This window comes from Mangifera indica, chromosome 8, assembly GCF_011075055.1.
Source record: "Mangifera indica cultivar Alphonso chromosome 8, CATAS_Mindica_2.1, whole genome shotgun sequence".
Classification (NCBI taxonomy): Eukaryota; Viridiplantae; Streptophyta; class Magnoliopsida; order Sapindales; family Anacardiaceae; genus Mangifera; species Mangifera indica.
In genome coordinates, this window is record NC_058144.1 from 7,945,849 (window position 1) to 7,958,283 (window position 12,435).

The window sequence follows — 12,435 nt, forward strand, 5'->3', positions numbered from 1 at the left end:
TTAAATTAAAACATAGTTTAAAAAACCTTCAAATCAAACCAAATTAAATTAAACGAAAAAAAGTCATAAATTTTCAATAATTTAATTTAATTTTACAATTTAAATTAAATTATACACATATGTTATAAATATAAAAATATGATAAAAAATAAATTATATTATATTAAACTTTGATATGATATCATTAAAATGAAAAAAAGGTGTTTTTATTTATTCTCAATATAAGGACTAGATTCGAGCCGCTGGAGCTCACTTAAGCTCAAGTTCAGTTTGGTTCGCATATAGTTGAGTTCCAATTAGAACTCGAACTCATTGAGCTCATGAAAGCTAAACTTGAATTCGGTCCGATTTATTTTTCGTTATTAAAACGATGTTATTTTAATACATATTAGTCAAAACAACATCATTTTATTTCAAAATTTTTAATTAAAAAATCTAATGAATAGCACGAGCTCAGCTAGAGTCGGCTCATTTCGGACTCATCCGAGCCAAGCTCGAGCTCGACCTCGAACTGACTCGGTTCGAGTCTAACCCTACTCAATGTCAACAACACTTCTCACTATTAATTTTTCTTTTTATAAAACATATTTTTAAATTAAATAATAAAACTACGTATATTTATTTTACGTATATAAATAAACATATACTTATTATATTATTATATAATTATGTGATTTTAAATTAAAAATAAAGTAACATCCAATTAAATGATGATACCTACAAGTGTATATACAATTATATACTCCAAATGGATGCAAATAGTATTGCTCTTAAATTAAATAATACAAACATCTTCCATCTTTGCTATCTCTATCTCTATATTTGTAACCTAAACTTTCAATTCTCTTTTTTACTTTTATTTAGACAGGTCAAGGAGGGCCAAATTGACTTACAGAATAACTAAGCCTCCTTATTTTGACCCAATTTATAAGGGAATTCACTATTGTAACAAATTATGTCAGACCCAAATAAAGAGTGATCTAACATGACCTACAAAAAATTATTAACAAAAAAGCTTTAAGTGTTTATAGTTTCGCAACAAAGAATAAGAGAAGCCATGCCATTGCAACTTGGTTGACAGTGCGACTTTCCATTAAGGGCAGAGGTGGGTGAGGGCAGTTAGAAGACTTTCTGGATTAACTTTATGAAAAGAAGCTTGCGTGAGGATTTCGGTGTTAATGAATATGAGTTTCTATTGGTAGGTGAATTTTATCCAAGTTATTTGAGTTTATATCGTTGTTCGTTTCAAATAAATTGACAAAATTTTAATTTATTGATATCAAATTGAGCTCGAGATCAACACCATTTTAATATTGTTGTACAATGACTAACCTCATTGGTTATTTTTCTTCTCTAGTATTAGTGTTTACCAATAGAATAAGTTAAATTCGATCTTAAACGAACATTTTATATTATAATTACACTTGAATTTACCCTTTGTTTAATTAAAACTGAATTCATTCCTAATTTTTAAGCAACCAAATGAACTAACTAATAAAAAAACTCTATATCTTGAACTTCCTTTAGCCAAATTTTTAAGTTTAGATTTAATTTTTTAAAAAATAATTAGTAGAATATTTTCAACCATATAGGAATATATAATTTTACAAAGGATAATTTTACAGTGGTGGAACTAGATGTCAGGCAAGTAAAATTACAACTAACCCATTTTCGGCCAAAAAAATGTCTAATACCGCTAAAACATTTCGTTCAATACTCAAGATTTCATCTAGATGAACAAAATCTATGTTGATCAAACCTGATTGAAATCTATTTGGCCAACATTTTTTCTATCGATTAATAGATAGAACAATGATATATACCCTTATTTTTTGTATATAAATATATACAGGTATAGATATATTATCATATAATTAAATGTTATCATATTATTAATTTAAAACCACTCAATTATATAATAACATATTTATGTATATATATTTATATATAAAAAATATGTATTTATAATTTTATCGTAATTAATAATATAAATGGGATTAATTAATTGTCAAATCTATAATCATTTTGTTATACCTAGACATCAACAAAGTAGTCTCAGGAGTCAAATGGCATTTTTGCATTTGTACTTGATCCTATCTAGGAAAGCAACTTAGCAATTGGCATCCGCTTACGACAGCACGTGCTTCTCATTTTCAATTCATTTTAAAGGTTTTTTTTGTTTTTCTCATTAAAGGTGCCAGTCTTGAAAGCTCAATTTACCTAAAAATTGATCATTCAAGCAGTCATGAACACACTAATTATGTCCAAGCACTGCACGATTTAGTAAAAACATTGATAGGCTGTGAAGTACAACAATCCACAAATGGATGCTGTAATACAGAAATCAAAAGGCCTTCATCTCTTCTGCCGTTCTCTTGTTGTTCAGATATCTTTTATACAATTTAAAGCACGTTATAATCACGGCGGTACAATCATCTACTTAAGCGACCATTCATAAAGAGTATGACAAAAAGATATGTAATGCAAAGAGGTAGATGGAGGGATACTTCGTGTGATCATGTAGAGCTGATTGAAAATCATACGCCTGTGCTCTTTTCTGGAATCCAATACCTATAAAAAGCATGCAGAAGGCGACCACCTACAAGAACTCCATCATGTTAAGATGAATATAAATTAAAAACAAAAAGAACAATTATTTTATGGAAATTTCCTCCTCAAATTTAACATGATGCACTTTGAAGGAGTAGGGCGGGTGGTCATAATACATGGCACAATGGTGATGCCATGTGAAACAGGTTTGATCATGGCAGATTAAAGTTTGCAGGAAGTCAGAAACATGGAACAAAAATCAACAAGATATGAAGAACCTAAGCCCGTAAAACTGTATCAATAATTTAACGTATTGATGTAGTTAAAATAGCACAGAAAACACAAACATAGAAAGTATACAAACAATAGACTCTGCTTAACCATCGAACATGGAAGAAATTAGAAGCTTCAATATTTATGGAATATCTAGATTATGGCAGAGAAAATCATGCAACACAATTTGTAGTTTTGAGTAGCAACCTGTATGAAGCTGCGCTATTCCTTGTGGTATCTGCAGAAACAACATGCAAAATGCAGTAGCATCATAACCACTGACACAAATACCATAAATAAATTCCGAAGGATTGAACTCAAAATAAAAAGAGGAAAAAAGCATGCTTAAAGAATTTGATATACCAACATAAATATTATCACAATGAGCCATCAAATCACATGAAAAAGTACTAACAGATTAGGATGCAGCAAACTCACTAGTGGATAATGTTAAGACCAACAAGGTGGTCTATGAATGAATCAAAACACCAAATGAAAGCATCTTAGCTTCATTATGTAAACAAACCAACACTACAAAAGACATACAAGCAGACAGTTACTTCTTATAATATGAAGTAAAAACATGTTACTGTTGAGAAAATTTATCGCAAACTTAGACCACATAGGTTTGTTAAGAAGAACAAAATGAGTGATTATTTAACAAAAGAATCATGATTGATTATGGATGTGTGCAGAATAAAAGAAACTGATAGAAGACTACATTGTAACATGGATATTTTAACAGCCATGACATCATTGAACCGCCATTGCTTCATGCGAAAAAGGATAAATAGGGCAGCCCATGACACTTGGAAGAGAACAAGCTCTAAAGCTTCAGTTTCTTCGCGGTTTCATTTTTTTCTCTTCCTCTTTCTCCATGATCCAGAGAGATTTTCTTTTTTTTTTTTTTTGGTCATAATTGAGGAAATTTTAGTTCAGTGTTAGGATTAGATGGTAATATAATGAAACTAGAATGGCCCTTTCGGGGATTATGAGATTCATCAGAACACGAAATGATAGAAGAACGTCCTTCTCAATTTCTTGCTCAAAGACAAAAACTATGGCAGTAACAGAAATAAGTCTAACGCCAAAATAGACGTCTGTGATCTTGTATAAGTCAATGAAAATGATGAAGTTGTTGCTTCATTCCCAAGGAAGGGACAATACCATCTGAACAAACAACCGGTTTTACTTTATCCTAATTTTTTTATCATTACTAATTTAAAAAAATGAAGGTATCAACCTCTATGAGAACTGAGATGTGTCTTCTGTTATTTTCTTAATAATAAACTCCACCTCTAATCAACAAACATTCTTCGATTTATTTTTAAAAGACTTCATCGCAGGGAAAGTAAAAAAGAAAACAGGTAGTGGGTCAAAGGTAATTATGTTACATACAACCTCACAGAAAATGGAGTATGCTGCAGAGAGAACATTAACTTGTTAATGTGGCACACTTGCTGTCACGGTTCTGTGCCTAGGGTCGGTGAGAACTGATTTTATATTTACAAACCCAACTTCCCTCATTCTTCCTTCCAGATCAGTCAGGAAGTATTCATCTAGAAATGGCTCGGTGCTCTTCATTAATGTAAACAACACTGGAGGCAGTTCCTACAATAAAACCCATGTCAATGTTTCAGTAATTATCACTTCCATCACATGTTTAATGGGTTCCAAGTTGTTGTCTCAAAACGTAGGCAATCTGAACGCAAACTTCCATTTAATTAATGTTTGTGCCAAAATATACTAAAGCCAGATCAGTGGTTGAGTAAAAGCACCATACCTGAAGAGTCTTTGACTTTGGCTGCACAAGAAGCAAATTGATGCGTCAGTTGAGTGAAAAATATATATATCATGTTTAAAGACGCAGGGTCACATTAATTTACTGCAATATCATTCAAAGCAATGGTGCCTCCAGGTCGAAGCAGCCGAAATGATTCCCCCAATAAACCAATTATTGCTCGTTCAGGACATTCATGGAGCTGTATACATCAGGAGAGTTAGATTCTAGTTTGAGAACAATGACTAATGAGCAAAAGTTAAAGGAAATGATGCACAAAATTTTCACTTAGAAGAGGAGAACAAAACATGTAAAAGCTAGAGAATAAACAGGTAGCACACATAGGTGAATACAAATTTTCTGATCTTAAGCCAAGGAAGATGAAGAGCCCTATTAGCAATCCAGAGTTCTAGTCCAATGATCTATAGTTCTCATTTGCTGAAAGAGGCAAACATTTGAGCACACTTCACCTCAAAAAAGAAGAAAGACATATATGTTTGAAGAGTTCAAATCTCAGTCATTACAACTTAAAAAGTACATACATCCTTACACTGAAGCCTAGTATAACACTGCATTATTTCCTTGTTCATCACTACTATTGATCAAAGGCAATAAGATTTACTGAAATCAACCAATTGCACTTAATAAGTTCAAGATAAGCACTGGAGAGTTAAGCAGAACTTATAAACTATTAGTTAGACCTCCTGTTCATGCTATTAAGTGCACTGTTCAACTTTCAGAACATATCGGCATGCTGCTATAAAGTAAGCAACAAATTAGCATGCAATCATGGAAGAAATAACTCATGCTTGGGCCTCAACTCATGATTTCTATTTAATGCTGTTCATGACATGAGCTAATGGCATATTTGACTCCTACGTGAGTTACAACATTGGATGATAGCATATACCACATAAGATAGGGAGATAAGGTCATATGATTTAGAAGGCAAGCCTGTGTCTTCTCCATTTGCATGTATCCAGCTGATTGGATTCTTTCTTGGGGTTCCTCTCTTGTCCTTATATTGTGCTACAGCAAGAAAGTAAGGTGACAGATCTAGCCCCTGCAGGAAATTGCTTTGAGACATGAAAAAGTGAGATATTGCACATTAAAGACTAAATGAACTTCAGTCATCAAACTTTCTTATAAAATTAATTCAACTAATGTCTAAGATGTTATGGGACTAAAAAGTGACTTGATAAAAAAAATTTCACCCACCGTGACTTTAGCAGAAAGGAAGTATTGAGCAAGAAATCTTGTGCTCACACCAACAGAGCATCCAATATCTAGAATGTCTCTGATCTCACCACAATACTGTTGATGATGTAGTTTGATTGTTTGAAGCCAATTTCCACGCATTATACAATTTGCTTCATCAACTGAAGAAGCAAATGGTATTGCTCGTCTTGTCATCGACAAGTCTGCAGCCTCTGCTTCTGCTGCAGCCTACCATTCAACATGCAATTTGAAAGAAAAATTGTTTATTCTAAATTATATTATTTTCCACTAAATATTGTTTATGATTTAGTTCATTTATGCAATCATCATTGAAAAATATTGTCTCAGTTAAATTATTGCAACTTAATGAGAATTGGTACAAGTTATTTTCTGCAAGACTAAAAAAAGGTGCCTGAAATATGGCCTTCAGAAAAAGTACTACTAGATAATTGACTAGAGGTACATACATATTTACTTCATCCATAAATTTCCAAGTAATCTAATGTCTAAATAGGATTAATAATAGAAGGGACAACATGCATAATTTAAAGCATGAGCTGCACAAATACTCTGCAAACAACATAGAAGTGCAAGTCCAAGTGTGTTATTGTGAATGTGTTTTCCTTAATCGCCAAAATGACAAAAGAACAAGTATCTCATCAGGTTTTAGATGAAGAATCGGTTTAGCACTTACCAGCCATGAAAGATTGCCTTCATCATATGCATGAAAAGGATTCAGATAGTCTGTTCAAAAAGAGCACATAATCAGAATGAGAAGAATTATGCAACAATAAGATATCAGTAAAAAGGAAGAGCAGCAGTTTTACAAATACCAGGAAAAGTTTCAATAGCATTACAAATTACAATTTATATCGCTCAATAACTAAACAAAAGAAACAATAGTGTCGAACAGTAAGGATTAATTACTCATGGTTAAACAATTATAACAATTCCTGAAAATAGATTGTTAATCACTCCAATTTCTAATTAATTGCTTTAGAAAGTGTTTTTTTTTAATATTAAATTATTTATTATAATAAAACAAAGAAATTAGAAATGAAGAAATAATCACATACAATCTGGGTACACAATGGAGGGATTTTGAATGCTCTCCATCTCCTTGTAAACATCTGACTCCAAAATTTCTTTGCTCATTTCCCGCCAAGGAATGTTATTTTTTTCAGCTGTACTGCGTACACCCATAAATTCAAGTGTAAGGATAAACAATATAAATAACCATATTAACAGTGATGAAGCCACAGTGAAAGAGGAAACCTGATGAGAACTTGTCTGGCGCCAGACTTGAGGACTGTGTAGATGGGCTTGACAGAAATGAGAGCTGCAACAAGACGAGAGAGAGGCGTCTCTCCTGCCCACTTGGGTCGTTCCAGCTGTCCCTCCTCATACGCTGCCACGTCCCACGATGCCGTCATCTGCACAATCATCAATTCTTTTTTCCTTGTTCTTCTGGCTCTTGCATTATTTCCACTTGATAATGAGGATGCAATGGACAATTTGTGGATTGGAGCACACAAAGCCATTTCAGTTGTATAGAGACAGAATCCAATACAAACTCCAGATCGCAGAACTAGATTACACAGTACAGGGAGATTGCCACGTTGTCTTCTGTATCTACAACAACCTATAATATAGTGCCACGTGGATAAGTAAGATTTTGTCTTCCTCACTATCTCTCTTCAAGTAAATTTCAGAATCTAATTGCATAAATGAGAACCAACTGTGAATATTATATTAATTAATCCAGTACAATTTGCATTTTAAGGAGTTGATCCTCTAACCAAATTGATGCAGAGTTGATCCCTGCATCTTCTAGAGCACAGGCTTAGGTTTGCAGATCACACTATTCCTCGGCATGTTAAATGTGTTTGAGTTTGCCATTGACGTGACAGAAGCTGTGGTCATAAATACTAAAGCGAACTAGAAGAGGAATATGAATCTGTCACTAAAAATCCCAATTACCTAGATATTGCTGAAGAAACTAGAACATGTTACTCCAATAATCCATTCATGGAGGTTTTAATACTCGTCTAGAGATTCTCCAAGAATATTAGCAGAACAAACAGCTCTTTGCTGCAAGAGTATTACAATCCATACTCGCTGGTATTGTGCTTGGGACTGTACTTATAAATGCAAGCAACGATCGCAAGAAATTAAAGCTACAGACTCAAGTGGGATTTTTCGCTTTCAGCCTCGCCTCTCTGTTGTCATCTACAACAGAAGGCCTGCCAATTTTTTAACAAGAGAGGAAATTTTTTAGGAGAGAAACATCAAGAGGAGCTTATAGAGTTTATTTCTTATGTCATATCAAACACCCAGGGGTTCCTTCCTTTCCTATTGATCGCGACTCTTCTTTAGACCATTCCAGTGTACTGGCTAGTCGTACTTGGGAGAGAAAAAGATGGGTTTCTTCATTCTCACTGGTTGGTAGTATCAAGATTATATTATCCTAGATAATTGTATATTTGTTGCATACATTGCGTTTCTAATTTCTGTATAGCTTCCTTGCCTTTCAAAAGCTATCACTGTATACATTTTGTGGAGTTTGACTGAGAATCCTTTTTCGATTTATTCATCCAAGAGATCGAGTGATAATTGAAATTACATCAACTGGACAGAATAGCTTTGCTGTACTGTCTATGATGCACATATTGCTGAAGATCGCTCACTAATCTACCATGAAGGCACAAGCCATTGATACATTTGAAACTCCCTAAAGCAAAATAAGTACATCAGAAAACCATTCATTGTATCACCGCCCTGTATACCAATGCACATGGACAGAAGAAACTATACAAATAGAAATGCAAACCACCACTACGAGATCATATGCTCACCAGAGATCCCCTGATGAAGACAACAAGGAAGAATCAAACGAAGAAACTCTTCTCCTCTTGTTTGAAAGTCCAGCTCCCAAAAGGAACTCCTCCGTGGCTGAAAATTTGTCAAGGACAGACATAAGTGCCTGGTGAACAGACTTCACAAGAGACTGGCAAACTTCAGTATTTTCAAAGTTCTTCTCTTTACAGCTAACCAATACAATAACATTCTTCATCCTGCCTCCCAATGTTGCGATCTCTGCCTTCACTATCATCAGATGGAGAGCATCAAGCTTTTGTCTTAAGTCGGAAAGAAGTCCTGGTTTATAGTTGCAACACAGAGATGCCTTGATTGAATGAGGGGTTCCGTCAAGTCCCTCCTCCAGCTGTTCAACTTTCACTTCATCAATGTCTGTTGGTATGAGAAAGCCTTCAGTAGCTTCTGTGGCATTCTCTTTCAGTTCTTTTAACTGGTTGATAACCTCAGTCAGCACAGTAGCTTTATCCATCTAAAGTTCAGATTGGCAGAACCAGCCAAACAATTTTCATTAAAACCACAAAAAAATTAAGAGATCTGCAATTTAAACAGCCTGATTCATATGAGAAAAGACAATCCCAATTTCATCGAATCTAAACTTAAAATCAGAAGAAACCATCATTACCAAATTAACTTATTATAAACAGCTATGGAAACTAATCAAACAGCTAATATTACCTTATGTGCACCAGGTATTAAGCTCCTAAGCGAATCAAGATGCGCATTAATCCTCCTTCTCCGCCTCCTCTCTGCTTCGATATGATTCTTCAAAGCCGTAACACTTCTCTCCACTGGGACTTCTTTTCTCTGCAACTTCACATTAGCTTCCACAAGCTCTCCTCTCTCACAATCCAAAACCAACGACGAATATGAAGATGACCCATTTCTAGCTCTCCCTTGCAACCCATTGTTCACAAATAACTCATCACTTACACTCTTAATAACATTGCCATTCCTACACGACCCCCAGGAGTAAGGATCCATGACTAGCAGTCTAGCACCAAACAAGGAATAAAAATCCAAACTTCAAGAGGGCAATGGCCAACTGGGTTAGTTTAGTGCTTTTGCGTATACAAACGATGAAAGTTAGGTCCAGAAAGAAGAAAGAAGAGGTAGATCTGAGAGTAAGGATCTGGTGATTGTCCCTACAAAAGCAGAAAGTCGAGGTAAGTTTTGCCAGTTTGTGATGTAGAAGACCGAGTCATGTCATAAAACTTAGCCGGGTAAGAAGATTGAGACGATGTTACGGTTGACAAACGTATCAAATTGATATCACATATCTAACTTTTTCCCATTTTTATGAATTTTGTTTGTCTAGTTGTCGTTCAAATTGACCTCGACGCTCACAAAGCTTGAATTTCGATTTGTCGTTATTGGATTGCTGGAATTGGAATCAGCAATCAAAAGTTAGGGAAATGAGAAATTTGGTTGGGACTCTTGATCTGATCATCGCTTTAAAGGAACCAATTACAATAGACAGTTTAACAACCCCATTGTGGTGGTCCCCCGCATGTTTCAATGCTTACCAATAGTTTTAATGTGAACAAAGACCTATTTCCCACCTAAGTTTAGGTGTATTTTAAAAGTACACTTATAAAGTTTGAAAAGTCAAAAATTTTACCTATTCGCTTAAAATCTCAGTTAGGGTTAAGGATAAAACCATTATTTAACAAAAATTTTAAAAAACTAAAGTTTTATTATCTTTACCTCCCTCAGTTTGAAAATCTCACAATTTTTCTTTTACTCAGTTTAAAAAATCAGTATTTTTTCCCTAGGGTTTGCAAATCATTGTCAAAAATGGCGAACTTTGTCCTCCCGACTAATCTTTCCTTATTGATCAAATCTCAAACACTAGAGAACTAGATTTCCTCCGACAAAGACGAAATCATTTTCATTAGAGTGTTTTCATCTCGAACGAAGATGACTGTTGGAGGTCTCAGAGAACTATGTCGTTTTCGTCTGAGACCTCTGACGATCATCTTCATTGGAGGAAATTGGATTCTCTAGTGCTTGAGATTTGATTGATAAAGAGAGATAAGCCATAAATGAGAGCCAATGTGGTCGAAGACGATCGTCTCTGACTATGATTTGTAAACCCTATGAGAGAAATATTGATTTTTCAAACTGAGGGAGGCAAACGAATAAAATTTTAGTTTTTAAAATTTTTTTTATTAAATAACGGTTTTACCTCTAATCTTAACTGAGTTTTTAAATGGATGGGTGAGATTTTTAACTTTTCAAATTTCACGGGTATGACTTTGAGAATACACCTAAACTTGGGTGGAAAATAGTCCTTTGGCCTTTTAAAGAAGACGAAGTGGCTTGCAGATAAAATGTTAAGTTTGTCTCGGTGGTTTTTTCTTATTTAAAATAAGCAAAATGACAGTTTAGGTTATAAATGATAAGAGTTTCTATATAAAAGAGTATAAATTAAATCTCTTTTAATGATATATAAAAATTTATCTAGTTCAGTAATTGAAAAGCTGGTTATTGGACCTATGATTTATCTTATTTGGTATAGTTTGTTCGACTCCTAAAAGACGATCCAATTTGAGTAAGGTTCCTCTAGACAAATAAACACCTTTGATTATCATATGAATACGGTCATATGACTATTTCCCAACCAAGGTTTGATGAATGACAAATTCTTGTCTTTTATGTTTCGAAAAGCCAATTTTTTCATCTGTCTATTAAATCAACTGTTCATTTTAATTATCGAGAGATATTTACGTTATTTTGTCTAAATATCATGATATAAAGTGTAAGTGTCAATTTTTAAAACTTATTAGGGGGCGTTTGGTTGGGAGATTTTAATATTACCTTGGTAATCTATCTTTTATTCTCTTGTTTGGTTTGTCGGTAATAAAATATTACAGTATTCTTCTATTACCAATGCTGACGTGACAGGTAATATAGGTGGTAATCTGATTACCACCTTTACCTTAGGTATTTAAATATTACTGAGGTAATCTTGAGTTTATTATAATTATATTATTATTTATTAATTTTTTTAGATAAAAATAAATTTATTTTTAATTAATATGACAAATAATATAAAAAATATATAAAAATAATTATATTTAAGGGCATTTAAGTAAAATAATTTACTAGTAATCTTTTATTACCTTTAACCAAACACAATAATTATTTATACCTATCAAATTTTATCAAACATAGTAATCATTTATACCTAGTAATCTTTTAAGTAATCTATCTTCAAGATAATCTTTCTATTTTGGTAATAAAACATTACTCAAACCAAACGCCCCCTCAGGGGTAAATGAATAGTTTCTTTATCTTATATTGAAAATTATCATATAAACATCACATATTTTAAAGGCCAAAGGACAATTTCCCACCCAAGGTTTAATGAAAAGACAAATTCCCACCTATTAACTTTCAAAAACCCAAATACCTACCCATTTACTGTTATGAATATGGGTAAATTTGTTATTTAACTAAAAATATTTAAAAAATAAAATACTATAACGTTTTTCCCCCACTCAAGATTTGAAAAATTGTCATTTCCCCACTAGGGTTTCATTCATTCTCTGATGACATTCTCCGACCGACCTTCCGTCTATTGACACTCCCTCTAGCCTCCATGACAAAGACGTGATCATGAAAAGGCCACGAAGATGACAATTGGAAGAAACGTCGTTGAAGATCCGTCACGCAATGGATCGTCTAGAAGCAATGTTTGACGCTAACAATCCCTAACCAAGATTTAGGGTTTTAGA

The 12,435-nt window shown here is 33.6% G+C and overlaps 2 protein-coding genes across 5 annotated transcripts; both read right to left on the minus strand.

Moving 5' to 3' along the window:
• Positions 1 to 2,340: 2,340 nt before the first annotated feature.
• On the minus strand, positions 2,341 to 7,454 carry LOC123223667. 3 transcript variants are annotated; one of them, XR_006503827.1, is made up of 10 exons: positions 7,097 to 7,454; positions 6,898 to 7,010; positions 6,516 to 6,565; positions 5,822 to 6,049; positions 5,514 to 5,666; positions 4,710 to 4,805; positions 4,607 to 4,627; positions 4,225 to 4,434; positions 3,031 to 3,061; positions 2,341 to 2,599 (listed from the first exon to the last, which is right to left on the minus strand). XR_006503827.1 is itself a non-coding variant. In XM_044646964.1 (8 exons), the coding sequence occupies exons 1-8, from the start codon at positions 7,360 to 7,362 to the stop codon at positions 4,267 to 4,269; spliced, it is 1,095 nt and encodes a 364-aa protein (XP_044502899.1). In that variant the 5' UTR covers positions 7,363 to 7,453; the 3' UTR covers positions 4,123 to 4,266. The 3 variants fall into 3 exon arrangements, 2 of the variants coding, with proteins under 2 accessions (XP_044502899.1, XP_044502900.1); XM_044646964.1 differs by lacking the exons at positions 2,341 to 2,599; positions 3,031 to 3,061 and having other exon boundaries at positions 4,123 to 4,434; positions 7,097 to 7,453; XM_044646965.1 differs by lacking the exons at positions 2,341 to 2,599; positions 3,031 to 3,061 and having other exon boundaries at positions 4,123 to 4,434; positions 6,898 to 7,005; positions 7,097 to 7,363.
• LOC123223668 (transcription factor bHLH30-like) lies at positions 7,439 to 9,910 on the minus strand. Of its 2 annotated transcripts, none has more exons than XM_044646967.1 (3): positions 9,374 to 9,907; positions 8,677 to 9,167; positions 7,439 to 7,463 (listed from the first exon to the last, which is right to left on the minus strand). In XM_044646967.1, the coding sequence occupies exons 1-3, from the start codon at positions 9,677 to 9,679 to the stop codon at positions 7,454 to 7,456; spliced, it is 807 nt and encodes a 268-aa protein (XP_044502902.1). In that variant the 5' UTR covers positions 9,680 to 9,907; the 3' UTR covers positions 7,439 to 7,453. The 2 variants fall into 2 exon arrangements, with proteins under 2 accessions (XP_044502902.1, XP_044502901.1); XM_044646966.1 differs by lacking the exon at positions 7,439 to 7,463 and adding an exon at positions 8,384 to 8,552 and having other exon boundaries at positions 9,374 to 9,910.
• Between the last annotated feature and the right edge of the window lie 2,525 nt (positions 9,911 to 12,435).